General features: G+C 30.0%; 3 protein-coding genes across 5 annotated transcripts; 1 reads left to right on the forward strand and 2 right to left on the reverse strand.

Moving 5' to 3' along the window:
• The first annotated feature begins 2,163 nt into the window (after positions 1-2,163).
• LOC113562749 lies at positions 2,164-4,690 on the forward strand. The gene has a single exon (XM_026973093.1). It carries the CDS (start codon positions 2,307-2,309, stop codon positions 3,435-3,437), a length of 1,131 nt encoding a protein of 376 aa, XP_026828894.1. The 5' UTR covers positions 2,164-2,306; the 3' UTR covers positions 3,438-4,690.
• A 1,384-nt stretch (positions 4,691-6,074) lies between these two features.
• On the reverse strand, positions 6,075-9,152 carry LOC105279255. The gene is made up of 6 exons (XM_026972803.1): positions 8,868-9,152; positions 8,688-8,801; positions 8,458-8,548; positions 7,279-7,422; positions 6,790-6,919; positions 6,075-6,465 (listed from the first exon to the last, which is right to left on the reverse strand). Exons 1-5 carry the CDS (start codon positions 9,125-9,127, stop codon positions 6,914-6,916), a joined length of 615 nt encoding a protein of 204 aa, XP_026828604.1. The 5' UTR covers positions 9,128-9,152; the 3' UTR covers positions 6,075-6,465; positions 6,790-6,913.
• A 2,498-nt stretch (positions 9,153-11,650) lies between these two features.
• On the reverse strand, positions 11,651-16,572 carry LOC105279267. 3 transcript variants are annotated; one of them, XM_026972785.1, is made up of 10 exons: positions 15,956-16,572; positions 15,704-15,823; positions 15,489-15,606; positions 15,143-15,404; positions 14,953-15,069; positions 14,715-14,805; positions 14,063-14,208; positions 13,794-13,859; positions 13,534-13,663; positions 11,651-12,515 (listed from the first exon to the last, which is right to left on the reverse strand). In XM_026972785.1, exons 1-10 carry the CDS (start codon positions 16,097-16,099, stop codon positions 12,462-12,464), a joined length of 1,248 nt encoding a protein of 415 aa, XP_026828586.1. In that variant the 5' UTR covers positions 16,100-16,572; the 3' UTR covers positions 11,651-12,461. The 3 variants fall into 3 exon arrangements, with proteins under 3 accessions (XP_026828586.1, XP_026828587.1, XP_026828588.1); XM_026972786.1 differs by lacking the exon at positions 13,794-13,859; XM_026972787.1 differs by lacking the exon at positions 11,651-12,515 and having other exon boundaries at positions 13,572-14,208; positions 14,701-14,805.
• Position 16,573: the final 1 nt, after the last annotated feature.

Raw genomic sequence — 16,573 nt, forward strand, 5'->3', positions numbered from 1 at the left:
ATCAACAGATAATCGATTTCGTTTTTTATTTTTTACGTCAGTAAGTATTAAAAAATCCGTTCGGCTTCGGCATTCGAATGGGGAAGAGAAAGGACTGCTTCAACTAATAATTTTTAATTTGGAAAAACTTTCTCTTCATTATCATCTTTATATTCTAATATGTTTTGCCACACTTTATCAATTTCTAAAGAAAGTAATTCTGTTTTTTGTGATTCATCGAAAATTGATGGCAGAATTCTCCATTCAAACGCTAATTTTGTAATATCAATGTGTGTATTATTTATACGCGCTGCAATATCTGTTAAATCTCTAATTATAATTCTGCCTTCGTCAAAAAGAGCAATTTTCGGATTTAAAAAAGTTAATTGTTGAAAAAATATAGATTTGTATGGTAAACGTTTTACCATTTCCCGGACTGCTGTTTTATAAAAGTCTAAACATTTTAACCGAACTTCTTGCGCGCATTCTACAGATTGTGTTGCTAAAAAGTTTTCACAGTCGGGTCCCACATATATATTATTAAGATCTTGTATCTAATTCTCATCGTCAATATCTAAAGAAATAATATTTTGCAAAACCTCTGGATGTATAAAATTTTGAGCAATTTGCCGAATTATTTGTTGAGACTCTTCAAATAATTTATGAATCAAAATTTTGCGTGACTGGAAAGTAGCGTTAAAAATATTGAAATATAATAACGAATATTTTTAAAATAATAAATATGCTTTTATGTTATTATTATTTAAATCTGTTAAAATAATTTCCGCAGATCTTAATTTATCTTCGTGAACAGCTAATATAAAATAACTTTTTAAAGCTTCCCAATTGTCGAGAAATCTGACCACGCATTTGTGCAAAACAAGCCATCTTGTATTTGCTAATTTTTTAATTTTATTTTTTTCTATTTCAAAAAACTCTTGAAATTCTTGTAACATCGCGCATCTCTTTGCACTGCTCGAAATATAAGTAGCAACTCCTCTAACTAAATTCTCGCAAGATTGTGGCAATTTCTCGCAGGCTTTACTAGCTATAATCGCGGAAGAATGGCATATACAATTCAACAAAATTATTCCCGGAACTCCGGACTGCAAACGAGAAAAAAAAGAATTATTACATCCAATCATAACGGATGCATTATCACTTGCCATTCCAACTATATTTTGAATAGGAATTTGATGTTTTTCCAAAAGTTTCTGAAATGATTCAAAAAGATTGTTTGCGGAACAATTTACAGCATTTAATGGTAATAATTCCAATAATTTTGTTTCGACTGTTTTATTTATCGGTGACAAATATTGTACAAGGACGCATAAAATTTTTGTTTCTGAAATATCCGTAGATTCGTCAATTAAAATAGAAAATTTTTGTTTTCGCAAAATATTAACAAGTTTTTCTATTTCCCGTTTTGCGATTACATCTTTTACAATATTGGTGCACTTAGATCGAGCCAGTGAAAGATCTTGAACGATTGAAGAATCTATAAATACGTTTTTTAACAAAGGAATTAAATGATCTGCGGTATAAAAAGCAACATTATGCTCGGCAAAAAATGCTGCTAATTTAATTTCAGCTCGTTTAATGTTATCAATATGTGAACTACTATTACTCTGAAGGTTTTGGTTTTGACTTTGAGAATTATATTTTATATGTTTGACCGTTTGTGAATGGCGTGTTAAATCTGTTTTGCAGCATCTGATAGTGATATTGCACAAAATACAAATTGCTTTATCATTTTCTGTAGGATGAGGAGCCAGCCATCCTTTAAATAAATTATCATCTAACCAGGATTTATGAAAAACTCGCGCTTTTTTAATACCTCCTTTCGAATCCATTTCCATTAAATAATTAATATAAATTTGTTATGCTTATATGTGTTAAATACTTGTATGTTTGGTGATAAACATCTACTTACCTACTCTTATTCGCTGTCCATCACCTTTTCGCGCTCAACATTTGTTTACCTAAACGACAGTCGCTACCGACTACCGTCGCTACTGGTTTCATAGTTGCGCGCCGCGCATGCGCGAGAAAAAGCGGCCCGAATAGCAACACTGCATCGAGAAAGTGTAGCCGTCTATTGCGCTTGCGCTCAGTGTTGCTATTCGGGCCGCTTTTTCTCGCGCATGCGCGGCGCGCAACTATGAAACCAGTAGCGACGGTAGTCGGTAGCGACTGTCGTTTAGGTAAACAAATGTTGAGCGCGAAAAGGTGATGGACAGCGAATAAGAGTAGGTAAGTAGATGTTTATCACCAAACATACAAGTATTTAACACATATAAGCATAACAAATTTATATTAATTATTTAATGGAAATGGATTCGAAAGGAGGTATTAAAAAAGCGCGAGTTTTTCATAAATCCTGGTTAGATGATAATTTATTTAAAGGATGGCTGGCTCCTCATCCTACAGAAAATGATAAAGCAATTTGTATTTTGTGCAATATCACTATCAGATGCTGCAAAACAGATTTAACACGCCATTCACAAACGGTCAAACATATAAAATATAATTCTCAAAGTCAAAACCAAAACCTTCAGAGTAATAGTAGTTCACATATTGATAACATTAAACGAGCTGAAATTAAATTAGCAGCATTTTTTGCCGAGCATAATGTTGCTTTTTATACCGCAGATCATTTAATTCCTTTGTTAAAAAACGTATTTATAGATTCTTCAATCGTTCAAGATCTTTCACTGGCTCGATCTAAGTGCACCAATATTGTAAAAGATGTAATCGCAAAACGGGAAATAGAAAAACTTGTTAATATTTTGCGAAAACAAAAATTTTCTATTTTAATTGACGAATCTACGGATATTTCAGAAACAAAAATTTTATGCGTCCTTGTACAATATTTGTCACCGATAAATAAAACAGTCGAAACAAAATTATTGGAATTATTACCATTAAATGCTGTAAATTGTTCCGCAAACAATCTTTTTGAATCATTTCAGAAACTTTTGGAAAAACATCAAATTCCTATTCAAAATATAGTTGGAATGGCAAGTGATAATGCATCCGTTATGATTGGATGTAATAATTCTTTTTTTTCTCGTTTGCAGTCCGGAGTTCCGGGAATAATTTTGTTGAATTGTATATGCCATTCTTCCGCGATTATAGCTAGTAAAGCCTGCGAGAAATTGCCACAATCTTGCGAGAATTTAGTTAGAGGAGTTGCTACTTATATTTCGAGCAGTGCAAAGAGATGCGCGATGTTACAAGAATTTCAAGAGTTTTTTGAAATAGAAAAAAATAAAATTAAAAAATTAGCAAATACAAGATGGCTTGTTTTGCACAAATGCGTGGTCAGATTTCTCGACAATTGGGAAGCTTTAAAAAGTTATTTTATATTAGCTGTTCACGAAGATAAATTAAGATCTGCGGAAATTATTTTAACAGATTTAAATAATAATAACATAAAAGCATATTTATTATTTTAAAAATATTCGTTATTATATTTCAATATTTTTAACGCTACTTTCCAGTCACGCAAAATTTTGATTCATAAATTATTTGAAGAGTCTCAACAAATAATTCGGCAAATTGCTCAAAATTTTATACATCCAGAGGTTTTGCAAAATATTATTTCTTTAGATATTGACGATGAGAATTAGATACAAGATCTTAATAATATATATGTGGGACCCGACTGTGAAAACTTTTTAGCAACACAATCTGTAGAATGCGCGCAAGAAGTTCGGTTAAAATGTTTAGACTTTTATAAAACAGCAGTCCGGGAAATGGTAAAACGTTTACCATACAAATCTATATTTTTTCAACAATTAACTTTTTTAAATCCGAAAATTGCTCTTTTTGACGAAGGCAGAATTATAATTAGAGATTTAACAGATATTGCAGCGCGTATAAATAATACACACATTGATATTACAAAATTAGCGTTTGAATGGAGAATTCTGCCATCAATTTTCGATGAATCACAAAAAACAGAATTACTTTCTTTAGAAATTGATAAAGTGTGGCAAAACATATTAGAATATAAAGATGATAATGAAGAGAAAGTTTTTCCAAATTAAAAATTATTAGTTGAAGCAGTCCTTTCTCTTCCCCATTCGAATGCCGAAGCCGAACGGATTTTTTCAATACTTACTGACGTAAAAAATAAAAAACGAAATCGATTATCTGTTGATACTGTTTCCGCGATTAGCATTGTGCGATCTACTTTTCAGGCTGAAGGCATTAATTGTATTAATTTTGGAATTGATTCAAGACATTTAGAGTTGCATAACCCGCAAAATTTATATGCAAGACAATCTGATAGCAGTTAATCTGATAGTGTTTAACATTTATTTTTTTTATTTATGTAAACTTTTCATATAATATTTTTAATTTTATTTTACTATTTTCACATTATATTTCATGTTAGTTGTATATTGTTATTTGACAAATTACATGTATTAACCATGTTTTTTTCCATGTTTTTTTTCTGGCGAGCCTCCGCTAAATCCTCCGAATACACTCAGGGTAGATGAGCCCGACCTGACAGAAGGGATGGACGATTTTCCGCGCGTGCGACAAGATTCATCGGGGATACCTTAAATCTATTGTCTTGATTCCGCCAAGTTCTCCACTCGCCAAGAACTTATGTACCTGCATAATGTGCAATTTTTATTTTGAAAAATTATTTTCTTATTTATAATTATAATTATTTATTCTGTTATAATTAAGAAAATTTATTTTTGTTAATATTCTTAAAGGCTTTATGTTTGGTTTTACATATTATTACAGAATTTAAATATTTAATAATTATTGTTTGTAAGTTTGTATGTTGACTACATAGATTAAATATGTAAATATGTATTTTATGTTTATAATTATATTTATATTAAGAAAAATGTGGATTTTGTATTTATAATTGTTAATTAATATCTGTCATGTATATTTTATTTTATGAATACTAGTAAGGTTTTATGGCAGTTTTCCTTACTCTCGCAACAAATGTTGGTATTCTTTGTGATTCTGCCAAATAAAGTATTTTAACTATTAAAACGTAATTAAAAATTATTTAAACATCCTTTTCTTCTTTAGTCTGTTTGTTATAATATTATATTTATTATTATTAAAGTAAAATTATATGTACATGTTTCACTTTTTATTATTTCTTTACTTTTACTAATTAACTTTTTATTAATAATAAAATTTTAGATTATTATTATAACAGCTTAAGCAAAGGGTCTGAAAGTACTCCTTTTTTCTTATATTAGTACGTCTCTGAGACCGATTTCCAAGCGCATGCGCGAGAAAAAGCGGCCCGAATAACAACACTGTCTCGATGCCTCAGTCGAGCTTGAGCCGCCGAACTGTACATATCGATGTAAAACAGTGCGGCAGCGACATGTGCATGTGTCTCTGACTGTGTCTCTTGTTAAATATTCACCTTTCATTCATCTGCTTCTTGTTTAAATGAGGTATACAATTTGTTCATGTAGTACATCTTAATTACACACGTTATTGAGATATGCGCGCTCATTTAATTATATCAGAATTTAATTATATTAAAGCGATAGGCTCCAACAGTTTTGGTACAGAAAATGTTAAAAGCTATTATAATTTTTAATTTAAATATATAAATAAAATAATTTATAACCTAATATAAATGCATGATAAACAATTTAATGCACTTTAGCACATCATCACTTTTTGGTTCTGTATTTTGACACTAATTATATCGTACAGCAATGTTTATTTATCACTATATCAGGAATTTGGATTAGACATGCAAATATCGTTTAAGAACAGTATATTTCGTTACTATATTCTAAATTAAAAACTTTCAGCTTCTGCACTGCAATACCTATTATCATTTAATTATGCCAAGAGAAGATATACTCAACAGCTATATAATGCTTAGATAATAAACTTGAATTCAATAATAATTGATAAAACCAAAATAATAATTTCGAAACTTATGTTTGATAATAAGAAAGTACCTGCTGCAACGTTTTATTATACTTGTGTATAATATTATTATATCCGTGGTGGTTCTGCATAATAGCAGAAGGTGTGAGAGAGAGGGGGGAGAGGGAGAGAAAGAGAGAAAAAAAGTAGGAAGAATGTAAGAAAAAAAATAATACATTGTTTATTAAATACAATATAATGAGCAGCAAATGATTCCATAAAGCAGGAAAATTAATATACCATTTATACTATCAAATATAATAAAATAATATGGCGCTCCGAATAGATGATGTGTCTCAACTACATATACATTTGTAACATCGTATACCACAGGCAGCTACATTCCCAAAAACTTTTGTACCTTATCTTTGTATAAACAATAATTTTTTTGTATAAACAATTTTTATACAACTAAGTAATTTTTATACAACTAAGTTTTATACAACTCGTTATTCTTAACGATTAAATGTTTTTCGCCATTTCCTTGCTACTTCATGATCATAAATGCATAGTATATAAAACAGTAAAATATGATATTGCAGAAGTTAAAATCTGAAATGAGAATTTTCCTCTATATCGACAATAATCATTATATGATTAAAAGAAGGTCTCTACAACTGCTAAATATTAAGTCACAAATTGATCCTTTTTCGCGCTTTTTCAAGAAAGTTACCTTTCTTGAAAAGCCAACCCTTGTTACAAAAAAATAATAAAATAATCAAGTTTCTAAATGACATCATTTTCTAATACTTTTCTCGATCTATCGATTAACTTCTCTAAAAAAAAATTAAGTTAAGGCCACAGATGTCTATATTATACTAGATCGCTAAATTCGGGTTTTGGCGTATATATGGAATATCATATAAAATTTATTACCGTAGAAAATCCTTCTACGGACACAGTAAAAAGACCACCTATCTTTAATGTATGAGCCTGTATAGATTTTTGCATAATTAAGAATAATTTTTGGATCGGTAATGGCGCTACATACCAAAGAGTATCATATCTAAAATTTAACAAAACAGTGCATTAATATTTCTAACAAAGATAAAATTTTAATAGAATTTTAATAGCATTAATTAATTTAAATAGAAATCCACATAGAATGTTACTAGCAAAAAGATTAGATATATACCCAACCGATATTTATAATTAGAACATTATATTTTGAACAAATTTTTAAAGTTAATCCGAACATTATATTACATTATTTATTTATACAATTAATAACAAATATTATATATTATTATTTATATTTGCACAAATAAGTATTATTGTGAAATAGAATCAGAAACATATTTGATATACGATTATATCATAAGATACACGAAAGTATTTATTATTATTATCATTATTATTACTTACGTAGATTGTAATAGTTCTACACTGTGTTCTGTGTACGATTGCCCAAGAAAATGTGACACAAACAAATACGTGAAATACGTATAAAAGCACACAGCACATGAAAATATCATGCAAGTCATTGGTCTGCATTACAGTAATATGCAGCTGGAAAAATTTTCTATCATGTGTAATTTTTATTCTATTCTTATTTTTATTTTATTCTTATATGATTTTATATACAGGGTGTCCCAGACCTACCATATCACCGGTTAATGGTAGATTCCTGAGGTGATTCTGAGACGAATGTTCCTCTTGCAAAATGTCGAGTGTGGCGTAGTTTCGGCGCTACGAAGGGTTGTAGTTATCCTATCCTTGTGTAGAATTTTCCCGCGTTCAGTGACGGTGGGTCGAAGGGGTCCCGCGTATCGCGCACACTTCAATTTGAACAGCCGCGAAAAATTAAGATCAAATTGAAGTGTGCGCGATGCGCGGGACCCCTTCGACCCACCGTCACTGAACGCGGGAAAATTCTACACAAGGATAGAATAACTACAACCATTCGTAGCGCCGAAACTACGCCACCCTCGACATTTTGCAAGAGGAACATTCGTCTCAGAATCACCTCAGGAATCTACCATTAACCGGTGATACGGTAGGTCTGGGACACCCTGTATAATATTCGTAATATAATTAAATTATTTAAAGTATCAGAAAAATAAAACATACAGATGTAAGACATACAGATTTAGACATACAGATTTAAGAAATAAAGAATAAGAATGTCACGATCAAACAGCAAATTTACAATTCTCAGTAACCATAAGTTTTGCATTAAATAGTATTTTATCAAAGTGAATAGATAGGAATTAGTAATAATATTAAATAATATTTTTATTATTTATAATGAAATATAAAATAAAATTGTATTATAATAATTGTAATAATATTTTTCCTAATTAAAGAAGTAATTACCGAAAAATTACCGAAGTAATTTCCGCACCTAATAAGTAACATGATCTAGAAGTATTAATAAACAACAGAGTTTTTGGTTTAGTTTGCATTTACTAGGTGTATAAAATCGTTTTCTTATGTAAAAGTTTTCATGACTATCCGTAGTTCTAAGCCAAAGTAGATTAAAACAAATATAAAGTAAGAAGTAAAAGTAAGTAAAGGGATTTTATATTAATAAGTATTACTTACGCGAAACAGGAGGCAACTTAAAGACGCTATGCAAATTACAAATAACGGAAAATACCACAAATCAATCATTTGTACGAGGTCTTTCACGAACCTTCAATGCCAAAAAATGTATATTCAGTAACATTACGTCTAATTACTGTCAAAGCTACAAATCTTTGTCTATAATTATTCATACAAAGATGAATATTGACGCTAAATAAGAAAGATTATTAATTTATATGAAAACTAACTTCATAGCTCTTCTGTGAATGTGAACTGAAAGACAAATACTCCGATGCATAAATTGTATCTTTTGGGCAACTGGAATTTGCGTATGGACGATCGCCGTATTTGCAATCAAACAACTGGAAGCAATATGAAAATATTAGTCGATTGATTTTATTGCTAATAAAGATATTACATATGCTAACCTTGCAATTTTATATATTGCGCAACAGTGTCTCCCTATAGTGACGAAGAATGTTCCAGGTATTAATATCGAGTAAAAGCCAGTCACTAATGTTAGTATTTCTTGCATAATATACAAAAAGAAATATTGCTCTTTATCGACGAAAAATTCAAAATCCATTTCAGTTTTACGTGGTCGGAATACATTCATCGGTATAACAATATCAAGAATGAGAGGTTTACATTCAATCATTACCAATATGAATACACACGTAGGAAGCATCACTAGAAAAAACACATAAATCAAAATTAAAATGCGGTTCAAGTTAAAATGATTAAAAAATTATTATTTTATTTTTGATTCACTTACAATATGCAAATAATGAGAGAATATAAGAGTCGAAGAGATATTCTTCAAATACTTTAATTGCATCACTATTTTCAAACATTTTCCAGTCCAGTTTTATATGTTCCAATAATTCCTTTACCTGTTCTCAAGCATATATCACAATTTGTAGCACATCAGAAGTAAAATTTTTAAAAATTGTATATAACGCACAAAAAACTTTAAATAATACTCACATCTTCAGAATTGAAATAGAAACAGTAGTAACAGAAAATAAAAATAAGAGTAATACAGATATAAGAAAATCTTTTTAAGATACAGGCCATGTTACACGGTGTTAAAAACGCCGTACACTACAAAAAGTACAATGACAGAAATCTCATAGGGATAATAAAATATTTATTGACATAAAAAAGTGTCTATGTATAAGCATAATGCTCGCAAAAGTAGGTCACGGAAATACCTGAAAAAAAAGTACAGCAGAATACACCGAAAATGAAACCTGCTTGTAGTCGCCAGATAATCGATTTATGATTATGCGGCCAATATCCCATAGCTATAAACATAATTCGATAAAGATTATAACAACGTTCACCAACAAAAACCGTCTTGCAAGACCAGCTTACAGAGCAGCTTTGTTACCGAAATAGTCAACTGATTTTTCAATAAATATATCTAACTTTTTTTTTCTCTATGCATTACATTTAATACAGGTGAAATAAGAGTGAGTTTAGTAATTTGCCATAAAGTGTCTTTACTATTATTATTATTATTAGCTGGCATTCAAAACTTGAAAGTTCATAGCTGCAATTACCAAAGTTCGCCATCGATCCCTGTCCTGAGCTACTGCCTCCCAATCCCCACTCTCGGCGCCTATATCATTGAGATCCGACTGAATATTGTCTACCCATCTACGTCTTGGTCTACCTAACGGTCTCTTGCCATTTGGTCTACCCGTCATAATTTTATACGCGGTTCTATCCTTTCCCATATGCGCGACATGACCCGCCCACCTTAATCTGCGTGATTTAATTACATCAATTATATTTGGACTATCATAAAGTTTATGCAGCTCGACGTTGTGTAGCCTCCGCCATTCCCCCGTTTCCTCATCGCGTTTCGCCCCGAAAATTTTCCGTAATACCTTATTCTCGAAAACCCTAAATTTCTTTTCACCTTGTAAAGTAAGTGCCCACGATTCACTTCCGTACAAAGCTACCGGGAGAATAATGGTTCGATATATTCTAAGTTTTAAACGCCTAGATAATAACCGCGACCCAAATAATTTACGGACCGAATAAAAGGCTGCATTTCCCGCGTTGATTCTTTTCTTAAGTTCTACCCCAGTATCGTTTCCCTGATTAATAATCGTTCCCAAGTATTTAAAATTGTCTACTCTTTCGAATATATTATCGCGAACCTGTAAATTATCGTTATCCTGATCCCTACTAGTTACCATGGTGTCTTTACTATACGGTGAAAAATAAACGTTTCTGTAAATGCACCAAAGAATGTGAAAGTATTAATGTGTCTTACTTAAAAACCATTTTACGAAGAAGTAAATTGCTGGGGGTAATGCAGAAAATATATAGATATATTTCCTTCTTCAGTTTCTGTGAGCGCAAGTGCAATAGACGGCTACACTTTTCGATGCCTCAGTCGAGCGTGAGCTATACATATCGAACTATACATATCGATGTAAAGCAATGCGTCATCGGCACATGTCCCTGGCTGTGTCTCGTGCAATTAATCATCTTTCATTCATCTGCTTGTTCTTTAAATGAGGTATATAATTTTTCTCTTACAAGACATATTAATGGCATTCAATTAATGGTATTGATTATACATGCCAATTTAATTATATCGGAACATCAAATCGATAGTCTCAAATATTTTTAGTTCCAGACATGTCAAACCCTATTGCAAGTTTTAACTTAAATATATATATATACAATAATTTATAATTTAATGTAAATGCATGGACATAATGCACTTTAACGCATCATCACCTTTTGCTTCTGCATTTTGACACTAATTACATAATAGATCAATGTTTATTTATTACTATATGGAAGTTGGATTGAACATGCAAATAACTTTTAAGAACAGTATATTTCGTTGGGTACTATATTTTGAATTTAACTTTTTTTAATCAATCTTTTAACTTTTGTACTGCAATACCGTATCATTTAATTATGCCAAGAGAAGATATACCTCAACAGCTAATGCTTAGATAATATATTAGAATCCAATATCCATAATTGATAAATTACAAGATATAATTTCGTAATTTATGTTTCATACAAAGACAGTTCCGGCTGCAACATATTATTATACTTGTGTATAATATTACTATTTCTGAGGTGATTTCGCATAATAGCAAAGAGAGAGAGAAAGAGAAAGAGATAAAAAAAGTCGGGTTTGAAGGAACGGGAGAAAATAGATTATTTTATACATACATCTATATATTAATATGTATATTTCTTAAAGATTATTTTTTGTTTACATTAACTAATTTCTTTCATGTTTTTGTGCTGTAAACTAAACTACGCTGTAAATATTATCATAAACATGCTCTTTCATTATGAGCACGATAATCTATTAATTATTGTTATCATTTTGCTCTAATCCAATGTAAATTTGTTATTAGAAAACAATATATATATAACATATTATATATCATAATGAATATTTGTGATTGCTCATATTAAATAAACCAATTATAAAATATGTTAATATCTTATTTCAATCAATTACAATATAAAATTACCAAATTTAATAATGAGTACTTTATAAAATACAATATAATATTAGATACTTGCAAAAGTTCATATGTCATTTAAAGCCATTTTTCTTCCTCTTGGATCTTTCCCATTGCTTTTAAATGACAGGATACTGCCAAGTCATTAACTTCAAGTTATTCTGCAAGTCCTTTTAATGTGTAGACGAGTTTTTGTTGAGCTATACTTGCATTTTGTGACTCTGCTTGTATTTGTGACCTTACGAACTTTTGCAAGCCTTTATAATTAGCAAATAATTCCATAAAGCAGAAAAATTATTATAAAATTGACACTGTCAAATATAATGAAGTAATACGGTGCTCAAAATAGATGTGTAAGTACACATATTTATGATGTACATCATACAACACATATAACTACATTCTCAGAAAATTTCCGTAACTTATTTTTGTTAAAATAATAATTTTTACACAAATAAGCGTTACTCTTGATGACTATATCTTCTTCATTATTTCGTTGTCACTTCAGATTCAAGAATGCATAGTATGTAATACAGTAAAATATGATACAGCCGTGGTCAAAAGCTGAAACGAGAAGTTTCCTTCGTACCGACATTAGTTATCAGGAAGTTATTAGGAAATGTCTCGAACTGCTAAATGTATCCATTGCAGTTATAACTTATGTTAATATACAGGATATGCAAGCAAAAAGGAAGTAATTTCTTGTGGGAAAAAATCGAAAATGTATGGAGGGAGAAAGCACAAAATATTTTTATATGAGGCTTTTTTTCCAAGAAAATTGGATTTAAAAATTCGTGGAGTGCACATATACTTGGCTATCATGATTCAATTCAAAGTTGCACATATTATTATTTCTGTCCATATTTGTAAATATTAACTTAAACAATTTGTCTATGATAACTGTATTAGTGGCTTAATCGATGAGTACTTATGAACCGACAGACATATAGGTACTCATATGACACGTTATACAGCGCATATGATCCTTTCATTGAAAGCTTATGGTAATATTAAAAAAAGAGTTTATAGTAAATATCATCAATTTAATTTAAAAAATGTATAATAAGAGTTCCTAGAAGTGTAAAAGTTCTGAATACGTTATCAGTAGTTCAAAATTCTTTTGAAATTAACGACGACCACAGATTTGTAGGTAGCACCGTTGGCGACAGTTCCAGCAGTTTGACAATAACTAAAATAAATAATCTCTCGAAATTTTTACTATTATTTTTTACTATTAATTGCATCAAACTACAAAATTGCTAATGTTTGCATACATACATAGACAAAAATAATAATCTGTAACGTTTACTTGAGTCAAATATCTCTCTGAATCAAATACCTGAATCAAATGTTATTCAAATACATCTCACGATTCAATTTCAAATTTCAAATCAAAGTTTCTTGGGAGCCTATGAAAAAATTTTATTTTACATTTTAGATTTTTTTTGTACAAGGAGTGACCTTCTTCACACCACGTTATACTACGATTTCCAGCATATCCTCTATATTAACAAAAGTAAAAACGTTAATGGCTATATTTAACGGCTGAAAACACTTGCTGCGTGTAAGCAATATTTTTTACCGTAGAAAATCCTTCCATGGACAAAGCAAAAAGACCACCCATCATTATTATATGAGCCTTTATAGATATTTGCATAAATAAGAACAGTTTTTGGATCGGTACTGGCGCGACATACCAAAGAGTATCATATCTAAAATTTAAACCAATGCATTAATATTTATAATAAAAATTAAATTTTAAGAGTAATTCATATAAGACATTAATGAAAGTATACATATAATCACAGCTTACAGCCCCGATATATGTATACATATATCTACCTTGATATATGTATCTCGGATAGATATATGCAACACAAAGCATATATACAGATACATATTATTGAACTACATTATTTTGCAATCCATATTTATGCAAATTAATAAATGTAAATATTTCAAATCACAAATATTATATATTATTATTTATATTTGCACACGAATAAGTATTTGTGTAAAAACGAATCAGAAACAAAATATCTACTATACTGATTATATTATGTATAAAATATATGGAATTATTTATTACTATTACCATTATTATTACTTACATAGATTTTAATATCAATGTACTGTGTTCAGTATATATTTGTGAAAGACAATTTGTAATAAACATGTACGTGAAACAAGTAGATAAAAGCAGACAGCATACGAAAAGATCATACAAATTACCGGCCTGTAGTATATTATTGTACAGCTAGAAAAAAATTTGTATCGTATATAATATTAACAAGTATAAATTTACATATATAAATAAGGTAATTAAATTATATATAGCATCAAAAAAGTACAAAATATCATATGCTGCATTTTAAGAAATAAAAAATACATTCTATTGCCATAGAAAAAACAGCAACTTTACAATTCTCAGCAATAATAAGTTTTGCATTAATAATATTTTATTACAATGTATAAGTTGGTACTAATAATTAGCAGAGTCCAGAAGGACTAAAGCATAAGGTTATTTACTTTTTATTCACACAATTATTCACACAAAGGTGAATATTAACCATTAATAAGTATAACTTTTTTGGTTCAATTTTACTTATACTGTATGTAATTATTAATATATTTTAATACACATCTTATTCTTATATAAAAGTTTTCATGATTGTCCACAATTCTAATCCAAAGCAAATTGAAACAAATGTGAAGTACCTAAGTAAAAGATTCTAATATATTAACTTACTTATATTTACTTACGCGAAGTAGAACGCAACTTAAACACAGTACACAAATTAAAAGTAACGGAAAATACCACAAATCAACCGCATGCAAGAAGTTTTTCATTAACCTTTAATTTAAGAAAAAATATAATTAGTAACGTTACATCTAATTATTTTCAAAGCTATAAATTTCTGGCTGCAAATGCAGACAAACGTGAATATTAACGAATAATATATGATGAATAAGAAAAATATTAGCTTGTATAAAAACTAACTTCAAAGTTCTGCGGTGAAGGTAAACAGAAAAAGAAATGCTTCGATGCATAAATTGTATCTGTTGAGTAACAGGAATTTGCAGTGTGCGGACGATCGCCGTATTTTGTATTAAACAACTGAAAGCAATTTATATGAAATAGTTAGTCGACCGTAGCTCCATTGTTAATAAAGATATTATGTATGCCTAACCTTGCAATTTTATATGCTGCGCAGCTGTGTCTCGTAAGCGTAAAGCAAAATGCTGCAGGTACCAGTATCGCGTAAAAGCCAATCATTATTCCTAGCCCCTCTTGCATAATATATAAAAAGAAATATTCCTGTTCATCAAGAAACAATTCATAATCAGCTTCAGTTTTACGTGGTCGGGATACATTCATCGGTATAATAGCATCAAGAATGAGTGATTTACATTCAAGAGCCATATATGCAGATATCATTGTAGGAATAAGTACTAGAAAAAACATATAAATTGAAATTACAATGCAGCTCTAGTCAATATGATACAAAATTATAATTTCATTGTTGATTCACTTACTACACGCAAATATTTCGAAAATATAAGCGAGGAAGAGATATTCTTCAAATATTTTAATTGTGTCACTATTTTCAAACATTTTCCAATCCAACTGTACATGTTTCAACGATTGCTTTATCTTTTCTCAAACATATATATCACAAATATATACATAATACAGCAGGATTAGAATTTTTGAAAATTTTATATAATACACAAAAACCGCAAATACTCACAACTTCAGAATTGAAATAGAAAGAACAGTAACACAAAACATAAACACTAGATAAACAGATATAAGAAAATCTTTTTAGGATACAGTCCATGTTACATGTTGTCGTTAAAAAGGGTGTTAACTAGAAACAATACAAAGACAGAAATAATAATCTAATAATAATAATATATTTATTATTGTATTATAATAAGATATTCAACGTTATAAAATGTTCATAAACGTAATGTGCATAACAAGTAAGTCACGGAAATACCTGAAACAATATATTGAAGCAACATGTACTGCAGAAGAAAAGTGCTTGCAGCCGACAGATAAATGGTTTCTGATATGGCCAGAATCCCATAGCCATAAACATAATTCGATGAATCTTATAACAGCGTTCACTTGTAAATACCATTCTTCGCGATGAACGGAGCAGCTTTGTCAGAAAAACGGTCAACTAATCTTCTGACAAATACTGATTTTTTTCTTTTTTATCAAAATTCTACTATCTCTTTACTATTATTAAGGCGAGACAAGAGAAAGAACAATTTAATAATTTGCTATCATTTTCCTTTATTATACAATGAAAAATAGATGTTACTGTAGATGCATCGAACAATGTGAAAGTACCGATATGTGCTATACTTAAAACACATTTCACGAAATAAGTAAATTGAGCGTACTAAAAAATAGATATATTTCGCTCTCCAGTTTATGTGAGCGCAAGCGCAATAGGCAGTTATACTTGCGCGATGCCTCAGTCGAGCTTCAGCCGTCGAACTGTATAAATCGATATCAAACAGTGTGGCAGCGGCATGTGCATGTGTCCCTGACTGTTTCTCTTGTCAATTACTCATCTTTCATGCATCTGCGTGTTCTTTAAATGAGG

The sequence above is a fragment of the Ooceraea biroi genome, chromosome 10 (assembly GCF_003672135.1).
Source record: "Ooceraea biroi isolate clonal line C1 chromosome 10, Obir_v5.4, whole genome shotgun sequence".
NCBI classification, from domain to species: Eukaryota; Metazoa; Arthropoda; class Insecta; order Hymenoptera; family Formicidae; genus Ooceraea; species Ooceraea biroi.

Bases quoted from the DNA above. Each gene is read 5' to 3' on its own strand.
- LOC113562749 (XM_026973093.1), top strand. From the start codon at position 2,307: ATGGAAATGGATTCGAAAGGAGGTATTAAAAAAGCGCGAGTTTTTCAT.
- LOC105279255 (XM_026972803.1), bottom strand. From the start codon at position 9,127: ATGCTTCCTACGTGTGTATTCATATTGGTAATGATTGAATGTAAACCT. The intron at 8,802-8,867 runs GTTAGCATATGT...TATTGCTTCCAG, and splicing joins GCAATATATAAAATTGCAAG to TTGTTTGATTGCAAATACGG. The intron at 8,549-8,687 runs GTTAGTTTTCAT...TTGGCATTGAAG, and splicing joins ATTCACAGAAGAGCTATGAA to GTTCGTGAAAGACCTCGTAC.
- LOC105279267 (XM_026972785.1), bottom strand. From the start codon at position 16,099: ATGGTATTTACAAGTGAACGCTGTTATAAGATTCATCGAATTATGTTT. The intron at 15,607-15,703 runs GTGAGTATTTGC...GTTTGAGAAAAG, and splicing joins TCTATTTCAATTCTGAAGTT to ATAAAGCAATCGTTGAAACA. The intron at 15,405-15,488 runs GTAAGTGAATCA...TGTTTTTTCTAG, and splicing joins TTTCGAAATATTTGCGTGTA to TACTTATTCCTACAATGATA.